The sequence below is a fragment of the Lissotriton vulgaris genome, chromosome 8 (genome assembly GCF_964263255.1).
Source record: "Lissotriton vulgaris chromosome 8, aLisVul1.2, whole genome shotgun sequence".
In the NCBI taxonomy this organism is placed as follows: Eukaryota; Metazoa; Chordata; class Amphibia; order Caudata; family Salamandridae; genus Lissotriton; species Lissotriton vulgaris.
Window position 1 is genome coordinate 251,192,663 of NC_141696.1, and position 12,464 is coordinate 251,205,126.

General features: G+C 45.1%; 1 protein-coding gene across 2 annotated transcripts in view; it reads right to left on the bottom strand.

The window, feature by feature from the left end:
• The window catches only part of JAM2 (junctional adhesion molecule 2), a 326,071-nt gene extending 313,880 nt beyond the window's left edge, over positions 1–12,191 (bottom strand). Inside the window, exon 1 of one of the 2 annotated variants that reach the window (XM_086934037.1) lies at positions 11,975–12,191. In XM_086934037.1, the coding sequence (XP_086790163.1) occupies positions 11,975–12,029 (55 nt within the window). In that variant the 5' untranslated portion in view covers positions 12,030–12,191. The remainder of the gene's footprint in view (positions 1–11,974) is intronic. The other variant, XM_086934036.1, reaches the window with a different exon arrangement.
• Positions 12,192–12,464: the final 273 nt, after the last annotated feature.

Below are 12,464 nucleotides of genomic sequence, written 5' to 3' on the forward strand. Positions count from 1 at the left end.
TCCGCTAATAGAATTAGCATTTACAAAACCTTTGAAATTTATTGAAAAAAATATAGGTTTCACACCTGATATAGTTAGGAATTAGCATTTAAAAAACCTTGCAAATTCACTGAAAAAAACATAGGTTTCAAGCCTTATATAGTTAGGAATTAGCATTTAAAAAAGCTTGCAAATTCACTTAAAAAACCATAGGTTTCAGGCCTTATATAGTTAGGAATTAGCATTTAAAAAACCATTGAAATTGCTCCTATATAGTTAGTTGTACTAACTATATTTCGCGCAGCCGCAATCCACTGCTGATGATGTCACATATTACATCATTCGTGACATGGTCAGTGACATCATCAGCAGTGGATTGCGGGTGCGCGAAGTATAGTTAGTACAACTAACTATATAGGAGCAATTTCAATTTTTTTTATTAAATGCTAATTCCTAACTATATAAGGCCTGAAACCTATGGTTTTTTAAGTGAAAATATATATATATATATATATATATATATATATACACATATACATACACAATATTTATATATATATATATATATATATATATATTTATACACACATACATATATCTATACTACTATTATAAAGAGAGAACTTGCACATTTTGGCCAGGTAAACTCGGGAACCACAGCGCCAATCTACACACCCGATACATCTATGAAAATGTCAGGGTGTGTAGATGGACATAGGCTATATAAATTTTTTTTAAAAAGTGAATTAAAAAAATTAAGTTTGAAAACAAAGTAGTCCCCTGAAAGTAGCGCCGGCCGGGATCTAGCGCTGGCCGCGACGCGACGTGCGTGATGACCACGACGCGAAGTGCGTAATGACGACGTAGGAGGAGCGGCGGTGCAGTGACGAGCGGCTGTGAAGTGAGGAGCGGCAGCACAGGTAAGGAAAGGGAAAGTTTTCGAGCTTTTCATAAACTCTCAGTGCGAGACTGTGTGATGCAGGGGGAGGCGTCCGGGGTGGTGAAGTGAGGCAGACAGACGACATGTCGAAGGCCTTCCTAACGCGTCTGCACATGATCACACTTCAGAAAGCCGGGAGCACAGAGAGGAGGCCAGGCGACAGAATCACAGAGCTTTCAATAGAAATCTTTTCTCAAAAGGAAGCCAGGCTGAAGCCTCAGACGGAAAGTATAGATTCAAGTTTCCTACTTCCAGGCAGAGCACGGCACCCGAAGTTTAGCCGGAGCCAGCTGTTTTGTTTTTGGGGAGATAGTGGAAGGCAGAGTTACGTCAGCGAAATCTTCCTGGGGTGTCTTGGCAATGGTCCTCCTGTAGGGCAGGTGTCCAAACAAGGACCTTCGCAGTGCTATCAGCTGGAAGAGGCAGCAGTCATCATCTTTTTCGAATATGAGGCAGCTAGGAAAGGAAAATGTCGGAGCGGGAGTGAGTCGGGGCGGGAGGGGGGCAGGAGGGAGTCGGGCGGGAGGGGGGCCTGGTCCGTGTCCATGCATGGGCATGCACGGACAATGTCGGGGTGGGCGGGGTCCTGGGCGGGCGGTTGGCCCTGAAGCCTAATTGCCCCCAGGCAGCGCTGGGGCGGGCTGCTAGTACACACATATATATATATATATATATAAAACTTAAGAAGCTTCTCTCTTTTTTTAGGTAACAACATAACGTATTTACTAAAACATTGACATGTGATTTTAGTGGTTTTAGATATATATTTTTTTATTTATTGATGGAAATATGTATAGATATTTATTACTAATGCGATATGTTGCACATATATATATATATCCAGTTTCCACTCTCAGCGCCGCTTGCATGCGCCAACAAAGACGAGCTGGTATTTTTATTTTATCATTTTATCTGTGCATTGCTGTGCTCAACCAAACGCGTTTCGGGGATCCCGGTCGCTTTGCTCGCTGGTAACAAGTGCTCACAATCCCCTTAATTTTTAAATTACCACACCACCAATCCCCGGTCACCGCAGAATCATGGAAATCAATAACAGACTCCTACGGGCATGCTGAAACTGACAAACTTAAAATGCAAAGACAGACCCCTTAATTACGGTTACTGTCTAAAATCCCCATGTACTTAAATAATTCTTTTGATTTAAAAAGCACAATCCATATAAATTCAATATACACATAATTCAATATAAACTGAATTTAACATTGGGGAATTATTCATCTTACTGTACAAATAGAAAAATGCTGGCACATTATTCATAATGTCAGTAAAAACATAATCTGTTCACTATGCCACTATGCCACCATTGGCAATATTGCACCCTCTGTAAAAAAACTCCATTAGATGACTAAAATAGTGCAAATTAATCTCCTAAGTGTATAATCATGTGCTATGTGAACTCCCAGCCGGGAGTATATATATCTTAAATATTAAATAACATTTATAATCTATATAAAGGGCAGGAAAGACTTGGGCAGGATAAAATTCTTTGTTCGGCAATACTACCTGTACTAATACTGTAAACATTCCATTTAACCCTACCGGTAGTTGTGATGGGATATAAACGAAAGAGAGAAAGAAAGAACACATACTCCTCTAAAACATCTTATGCTGACAAGTCACATTGTGTAATATACGGACTTCCTCCACACGTCAAAGCCTTCAATATGGTCCCCATATTATCTATGGGTTAAATTCCTGATGTCAGGATCATTAGCTATCATCAGTTTGTGCCACACGCCTACTCAATAGCAGTGTGAATACCATTACTAGGGGCTAAACACCCATTATGATAAATGAGATCTAAAAACATTTAAAACATATAGAATGTTAAATATGTTAAAAAATGTCTAACTAGCGACTCTATTAAATACATAAATATACATTTCATAATGAGTCCTGGCCCAAACCGCACACCGGGGAACTCAACACCAGTAATTGTATTGCGACAAACTATTTACAAGAAATGGTGCAAATCTTCGCAGATGTTAAGCCCCCTTGGGGTCTTTGTCTCAAGTTCGACTATATACCTTGTCTCCAGTCGGCGTAACTGTTTTTCTCTGTCTCCCCCTCTCTTATTAAACGGAACGCTGTCTATCACAAAATACTGCAAGACATTTACATTATTGTCATGTTCAGCTTTTACATGCCTGGCCCCTGGGTAAGTTGGGTCTGAATTGACCGTGGCTCTCAGGTGCTGCAGTATTCTAGCTTATACTGCCTACATATTTGAGGCCACAAATGCATTTCAACACATACACGGCAAATTCCGTTTTGCACGTGTAGTGCCCATTGATTTTAATAGGGGTATCTGAGAATGCATTGGTATACGTGGTGGTATTAGAACCAAATCTGCAGGCCCTACACGAGCTACACTTATAGAAGCCATTCCTGGCGGAGAACCAATTGTCTTTGGTGTATAGCTCTGGACTAGTCCTGACTAGATCGGTTCTCATGGAATGGGCCTTGCGGAATGTGTCTACGTCCTCTCTATGGTGAAGAGAGAGGACGGACACGGAGTCTCATTACTATTCAACATATGAGCGATGGTGATGTTGAATAGTAATGAGATTCCGTGTCTGTCCTCTCTCTTCACCATAGAGAGGACGTAGACAAAAAGAGCCACGCGCAACACACTGTAGACACTGAGGAAGGACACTGTCTGAAACGCGTATGTCTCTCTCACCGCCGTTGCTGGCGAAATAAAATCATGTTTCCTACCTGGAGTGCTTATATCTTTTTTCGAGAAAGGAAATTGATGAATGAGCTTGCATATTCAACGCGACTACCAGCGCGCCACAGCACCCACCGACGAGTGCCCCGAGACCACTGGTGGAAATCTAGGAGCTATATATATAATTAAGTAGACAAAGAGGTGATCAAGTGGGTGAAGGATTAGGTAGTTACTGCTTAAGTCAAAGGGCTGACATTTGAGATACTCAGACTAAGCGAGCGAGACACCATACCATATGTGCTATAACATGCTCATTAAGTTTCATCAAATAACCATAAAGTACAATGGTATGCCCTTCGAGTGCTATTATATGTCAAAATAGTGGCATTATATGAAATGTAAAAGTGCATTCTACATCAGTGATATCATTGGGGTTGTCATGTGTGAGGGCACAATTGATGCCACATGAGAAAATGAGCAAGGCATGGAGGGGAGTTGAGGCCGCAGGGGAGAGTTGAGGCCGCACAGCCAACTTAACTGGTGAATATTGGTTATCCGAGTCATAACTTTAATGCCACTTCAACATGTATTCTGTAAATTACAGATTTTTATGGCTACATCTGAGTACCATTACTTAGCTCAGAACACAACCAGAACTAAGTAATTTTAATTAGTTTACAAACATTTAGTAATAAAACATTGGGCCTGGCTCCTGCTCTGTACAGAGTCCACCCCTAGGTCCAGTCCAAGAAGGGCATGCTGCATCTGCAATCCAGTCTGTTCAGCGCATATTGAGACTAGTCCATAGTGGCCTAGTTATGACTAAGCCCAGTATGGACTGCACACAGAGATACACTGTTGGACCTGCGATGGGCAAGCCCAGCACAAAGGGGGGTAGCTTGGCTCAAGTGTCAAGGCAAGTGAAGGCTATCGTGTTAAGACGGCTTTGACCCAATAATATCTCCTTGTACAACCACCAAAAAGAAGGACACCACACCACTGTTGTAGAAAAATACGATTCCTTTATGTAAAAATTCTCTGTGGTGAATGGGGATCAATTAGGAAAGCACATACACATTTCTTTTGGCCACAATTTGCTGGGTTTCAATTTCGAGTTAAATACAATAAATAAGCTCAGGAATAAATATCATCAATAAATAGAAAAAATATCAGGAATAAATAGAATAAATATCGCTTTTTGTTTAGCAGAATAAATACTGGTTCATTTAAATAAACAAACACATGTTCATTCTGGTATCGCTGCCACCAATTAAATACTTCAGGACCATTAACTTGCAATACGTTTCAGGATGGAAAGATTACTCTTACAGTTTATGATGACTTCACTGTTAATGAATACAGGCTTCTCTGGGCACAAAGGAGTGTTGGGACTCTTTAAGAATCACTCGGGGGATATGCGCGTGTATCTACAAAGCAAGGAAACACAGTGAACACTTCATTTACACTTGGCTGCCACCGGGTTGAGTTCTCTGTTTGCCGGTGGGGTCTAAGCGCGCCTACGGGCCTTGTTACCGCTAGCACTCAGGCGGCACCAGTTCAAAGTCTTTAGACTGACGAACGGGGCTGCCGAAGAGGTCGCACAATCTTCGCACTCAGTCACATAAATGCCGGTTCACAGTTCCTTTATAACACCGCTTCCCACCTGAAGAAACGGGCCCACCTCACATCGGCTGCTATCGAAAAGTGATTCAGTCGGGTTCAGCACTTCTCTCGCCAGCGACGGGTTCTCATGGGCTCCAAGGACCTCCCTCCGACTTCCTCAAACAGGGATGGTTCCCGCCCACAGCTACAGCCGCCGATTCACTGGGGAGGGGCAGAGACAGTAGTCCCGCCCAACGAAGGCCGGCCTTCCCTGCCCCGGCGCACCACCTCACCTCAGTCTGCGCAGGAAGCACTCTACGCCGGTGGAGCTCGGAGACGTCCGAGCTCCTCGCTGGAGGCGCCTGTCACAAAAGGGGCACAGAGGACGCTCGCGGTCGCGGCGAACTTGCTCTCGCCTCGCGACCTGAGTCTGTCGTAATTCACCACCGGGGGGGGGGGGGGGGCGCGGGGAAGGCACACGAAAACGGCCACAGTCTCTTGGGGGTGACGAGGCACTCGCTGGGCAGGCGCTGTAGGCGCGTGGTCACCGCACACACAGCTGACTGGAACGCCAGTCAGGATCCACGCAGGTGACCCTTGCTTGCTCTACTGCCCGCGCTACCAGCCGCCTCAGGGGTCAACAGGGCAGGTGTCAATCTGGTGTCAAGTCTGGAATCTCCTTCTTCACCTAGATCTGGAACACCATTATCCTATCTAGTCTTCTGGTCATCTAAAATGGCCGCCAGGGACTGGACCTTATATAGCCAGTGCCCTGAGGTGCTGGCTCGTGCCAGTAGGTTCTAGAACCTTCTTTGGGCTAGGCCAATGACATGGCACTTCTGAGAGGTATTTGGGACCCTAACAGCCACCATACTGGGGTTCTAGAGCAGCCATTTTGTGTACCTGAGGAAAATAAAGTAATTCCTGTCAGGAATGCACGCCAAGCAAAAGGGCGCCAAAACCTTGAAAGGTCAAGGTTCATGGAGGCTCCAAGGGGAGTCACTCACATGAGGAAAAGGGACGGCCACCATTTTGAGGTCAATAATTCAGGTTGCCAATCCCAGTCTATAATGTCACCGGTTTCGCCAGGTGCCTTGTAAATAGGTGCCAAAAACCTTGTGAACAACTGGGCGTCAAGGAACATCTAGCCCCATGAAACAGCACACAAAAGGTCCTGGTAGACAAAGAAAAGCGACAAATTTTGGGAGGTACAGGGGGACAAAAGAAATCATAGTGGTGAGGGGACTCTCAGAAGCAGACGGGTCTAACATACACCATTTGGAATAATATTCTAGGCCTATTCCACAGATTATGTAGAAGACAATTTGTCCTTCCCTGTGTACAGTGACCATGACTAGTACCAGGCTAGATTCCTAACAGTGGGTAATTGAATTGGATAAAAGGGGATACAGAGTGCTCGAGAGCTCTAGCAATCAGTACTCGAGGTACAAAGTCTACAAGAAAGTGGTGTTCACTTACGTAAGCACCCTTGACTCTTTGGACCAACAGTCCAAGCTTTAAGGTAGGGTATTTGAGGTAAGTCTAGGTACAGTGGAACTGCCCATGCAGCAGTTGTATGTATACAATACTTAGTAAATCATATAAAACTATATTGACAATTTCAGCAGTTCAAGTAAAATAGAAAGTACACAAAACACATACTATATAGTCCCAAAAGCAGTACTCGATATACAGTAATGGTAAAATGAGCTAGTGCCCTGACTATAAGACTGCCAATCTCTAGGGAGAACGCTGAACACAAGCAGATCAGTTGTAAAACACAAAACAGTTATATAGCTAGGGTCCTTACTAAACATACTATACTATGAACGATTAACGGTGATGATCAAAGCTGTAATGCTCGACAGCTTAATGAAAAGGAAGGATCGTAATCCTCCCTGACAAAACAGGATAGTTTGCACCTTTCAAGTAACTCAAAGGTTATTTGCAAACCTACAAGTATTTTGAACACGTACGTGGGAGTGAGGTAAAGGATCCACAACCTTGGGGTGCACCAGAGACTACAGAGGCAACTGCCCAGAGACACATGGGGTTGAAGGCGGACCACAAAGGTCTTTGAACGGGACTACCTGCTTAGCCAACTGAGCGCAGGAGTGTGGTACCCAGCAATGTCAAGTCAAAATCAAAGGGACAAATATATTATTTGTTTTGCAAAAAGAGAGTGCTTACCAGGTGCAATACGCCATAACGACCAATCACTTGTGTAGCCTGTCTCTGCCACTGGTGCAAAGGATGAGGGTCTGAGCAGATGTTCACAAACAATTGAAACTGATGAATGCTCAGCAACCCACCTCGTAGTGAGACTAACAACACCCACTCTCTGCTGATGTTGGACTCAAGAGGACTGGATCATATGCTTTCTAACTACTACTGAAAGGTGCCAGCCGATCAGGCTGGGGTCAAGTTTCCCTCCTCAGAGAAAAGGCCTGAGATAGTAAGAACCTCTGCAATAGGGCCTCCAGGTGAACCCTCCAGAGGTTTCTGTGAGGGAAAGCTATGTTGATTGTCCTCAAATACTACAAACAAAGGCTGAAGAGGTGGGCGTTGGGGTTCGCCCTCTGTGGGTGACATTCGTCCTCCAGCCTACACACACACTCTTACAACGCTATAGACATGCGTGAACATTCATGGACAACCCCATTTAAAGCATACTGGTTCATGAAGTCATTTATCATAATTTAAAATAGCTAATGTTCACATAGAGCAATGGCCGTGATGTCAGAATGTAATATATTCAGAATCATTACACAGGATAAAAAAATGTTTTAAACTATTGGTGCCCTCTTTACTGCAAGTCTTTGCACTCATTGAACATGGAGAGGCTAGTAGCCAACAGTACACCCAGGCACCCCATAACAAAAACCCACTGCCACCCGCCAGAGAATATGCATTGCAGGATAAAAGGGTATCACCCTCCCCACCCCCCAGCTCAGAGCAATTTAAACACGGAGTGCCCCTTGGAGACAACATATGCCAGTAACCACTGGAGGGTCTCCTCATTCTTACTGCACACAAAGGGTGCCCCTGAGAGACAACAAGCCGGCAGTTTCAGGAATACCTTGCGATTAGGGGCCCCACACATTCTAAAATATGAATGATAACTAGAAAAGAAAAACTCCAGGGAACAGCAGAGTAGAAATGCAAAACGGGGCCTGGGGGGGGGGGGGGGGGGGGGGGTTGGCATAGCTCCTGTGCGGATACGTGATATGTGTCCTTACAACTTTCAAGCACTCTGGATACAGTGCATAGACTTCAGAACTTCTGAAGACGGCCTGTGAACATTTTTAATAAGTACTAGACACATTGCGGTCTTGTCCACAGATGGGGAGACTTGTATAACAACCCTGTATGAGCGGCCTACAAGTCAATACTATACTCCATGGCCTTTGAGCTAGACTGCGCCTAGTCCAGCCCTGTCCAGTGTCACATGGAGGTCAACATAAGGCATTTTGAAGAAATCCCCGCATCACCGCGGGGATGAAGATTAGTCATGCAAATCAGCTGCTACCATCTGAGTTCTAAATGCATACGATTAAAAATCCGTGTCTCGTGATTCTGGGAGCTCTGAGCAGCCTTGCATTATCTTTGACTCAGCCTTGGACTGGACAGACCCCAGAAAACACAACTGGAAGGCAGGATTGGTGTGACAGCTGCTACTCTTCCGAAGGCTTAACCCTCGTGCACCCTTGCAAAGCTGGACCCCTCTGTTGTGTTTGTTTGTGCTCTATGCGTGTGTTGAGCTTGCATGCTAGTCTGGCCTGTCGACCTACCCAGTCTGTGTGTTTATAATTGTTATAATTACGTTTTAAAAGACCGAGGTCCCACAATCAGCTGCTGATTTCTACCACTGCAGCCTTTTGTCTACATGGAGGAGACAGTGGGCTCAAAGCTGTCCACATCTGACTCTCTGTAATGGGACCTCAATATTATATGTTGTTGCAATTGTATATGCAAAGCTCGTTCATGAGTGTGGCTGAGTTTGTTTCCATCTGCAGGGAACTGACCCTTTATCAATAAGGCCCTACCTGTTGCTGTATCTGGAGGGTACTGCGCCTGGCTTCGCAAATCTACAATTTGCTTGGCTGAATGGAGAAGCCTTTGCCTGCAGGGAGTTGCCCCTGTCAGCAGGAAGCTGTCTGTGAATAGACATGGATGGTGCTGCCACTGGCTATGCCAGGCTATTTCTGTAAAGATATTCTTTAGGTGCAGAGAACTGCTCTTGTCTACAGGGAGTAGCCCTGACAGAGACTGCAAGAAGCTGCAACTTATTGCAACGTGGTGCATCTGGATGCGGGGCCTCGCCTCTGGGTCTTGTGAGAGGTGGCTGCAGGAAGCTGCCAGTGAGCTTTCTCTGTATATTTTTTTCTCTATCTAAGGCTTCTCACAATAACAGTTACCACACAAGAGACAAGAGCACCAGTCACTTGCAGTATATTGGCGGTAAGCGAGCAGGGCATGAGAAAGAATGAGCGAAGGCATTGAAGTCAAGGCAAAAGGAGAAGGTGGGTTGGGGAGAGAGGGTTCAAACCCTGTTCACCAAGTGTTAACCCTTCTTCAATCCTAAATGATCCCCTTACAGCATTATGGCCCACATGAACTATAAAAGTTTCTGAAAGACAAAGAATGGGTAAAAGTTGTTGGTACATCAGACCCTTTGCTTCTACCATTTTACAAGGGGAAAACCTCATATCCAAATGCCACCTTACTCCTGCACCTCCTTCATACACCTATACTTTTACTACTCCAACCCTAACCCAGTCCCTTACTCTAACCTAACCGTTACCCCATCCCTTACCTAACCTCCTTCCAAGCCTAATACTAAACCTTACTTCAACTCGGACCATCACTTACACCTTCCATTACTCTGACGCCAACTGAGCCCTTAATCTAAACTTAACTACATAAATCATCCAAACCCATAACCCAATACCAACAGTAACCATAACAACACCCCATACTGTAAACCATTAAAGTTAACCTACATCAAAAACACTCACTTATGCCATACTTAACTTTTAGCCCAATCCTAAACCCATCAGGACATCCAACTCATTTCTTATCGTACAGCAATCTCAAGCCATACCTTACTGTAGCTCCCAAATGTACTTCTCTAACCCAATAACCCTTGCATTCAATTTTTTCATAGACTACTTTAACATTTCTACATTTTTGTCTACTTTTTTATGCAACACAGCACTACTACACGCAGCTTCAATATACACCAGAAACCTAAAGACATTATTATTAAATATACATTTGTAAGTCTGGTGTTAGTCAAGACCTTTCGAATTCAATAAAAGCATATGCCTGGTATACTTACTTATAGAGGCCCTCAGCCAACCCTCTTCATCAACTGGTCTATTATTGTGTTGTTCACATTTTTCTTTCATTCACTACAGCATGAGACAATGGGTCAGCCCAGCTCAGACATTGGCTAGCTACCTCCACCATGAGTGATGGCGATTCTTTCCTTTCACAAGGAGCACATACATATCAGTAGAACATATCAATGCCAGGCACCTATAGCAATGTGTGCATCTTGCGACCATTTACTCGGATTTGTGAGGGTCCGGAACCTTCCCCAACAATAAGATTTGGGGGAAACCATGACGAAACAAAACTAGCATTGACAAAGACAAAAGGCTGGTAGTCACTGCCAGGAATATTGGCTTTGCCAATGCTGGTTGGTATACAGAGACCTAAAAAGTTGACGTGATACATGTGCACATGTAACAAACTAATATAAAACATTTCACCTTTCCAAAATAAATACGCGAGAATTGTGCAAATGTGTTAGCAGCATTAAGTGATAAAACGCACAACTGACCCCTATCATCTATGAAAGCACATAGTTCAGCTTATGTCGTGCCCAATAAGCCTGTGCGGTCCAACTATACCCCCATGCAGACTCCTCGAACATGCATGTTCTACACTACACTGTGGTGCTCTATTAGGGGGTTGCAGATACCAGTGGGAGTCGCTTTCTGTATTTAAAAGGTCTTTTGGGGACGGGGGGCCTACTGTGTAAAGTTAGTTGAAGCATACATAATTAAGGAGTGGTCGTGGTTCCATCCGTTACACGCCCAATCAAAGCCCCCACTGATGCGGACTTTCTGGCCGCGGCACTTCATCAGTTCGGGTGTTAGCTGGCATCAGCCTTTGTCCTGGTACGTGCACCTGCTCACTCCCAACAATTCCATGAAAGGAGAAAGTGCGCTACCTGCACACAAGCGAGAGCTAGAAAGTGTTCCTACTTTTTATTTCAGAAAATCAAGCGTTATATACTGCAAATATTTAATTTTCAATTAAAAACATGTTTTTAATTAAACTGGCGTAGATTCAGGGCTTCAGTTCATAACGCGGCCGAAGTCTTTCAAACAAAGAAAGGACCGATATACTTTTTTCGTACGAAGTTTGTTCGTATTTAGAATTAGAAACGGAGCTGTAAACATCCTCACATGGTAATAAAGGGTTTGCGTTTGGAGAGCTTTCCTGTCCGAGAACATTCTCTTGCAATCTCAGCCCCGCTATAAAACGTCACCTCATATTTACATTCCAACCCCGCGCCTCCGGAGTTTGCCTCCAGCTCCGTCCAACTCCCACCGCTGAAGGGAGATAACGGGCTTCAGCGGCTTGATATCCCGGCTGCAGCGGGGGCTTCCCTCCCCTCCTCCCCCCTTGTCTGTTGGCGAACTGGAGCGCACAGGGGGACCACCGCCGGAGGGGAGCAGGGAACTTACAGCATACGGCCACCAAGAGCCCGAACTGGACCACCCGCCTCCTCAGCTGCGCCATCTTCGCAAACGTCCCGGCGATGGAAAGCAGCTACAGTTTCAAGTTCAGAGAGGCGTGGGAAGGACCAAACTCGGCCGGACACAAGGAGCAGCCCGGGCGCCGTGAGAACTCCTCCAAGTAACAGGTCCCTCCTCCGCTCGGCTGCCAAAGTGCAACGCAAATGGCGCAGCCGGCCCCGCTCCCGTCTGAGGAGGAGGATGGGAGGCCCGGGGGAGGGGTGAGACGCACGCGCTTCGATTTGGGGTCCTAGCAACCATCAGCATAACGGAAAATGCAGCCCCATTCATCCCAGCTCGAGAGCTTCCCAAGGTTTACTTTGCTGGAGCGATGGACACTTTAACTCCACTTCGACACGGGACGTTTATACCGGCCGTAAATCAAAACCCGCACTTACCCTCCGCAGAGGATGCGCTGCTGATGGCTGTAATGCAGTGC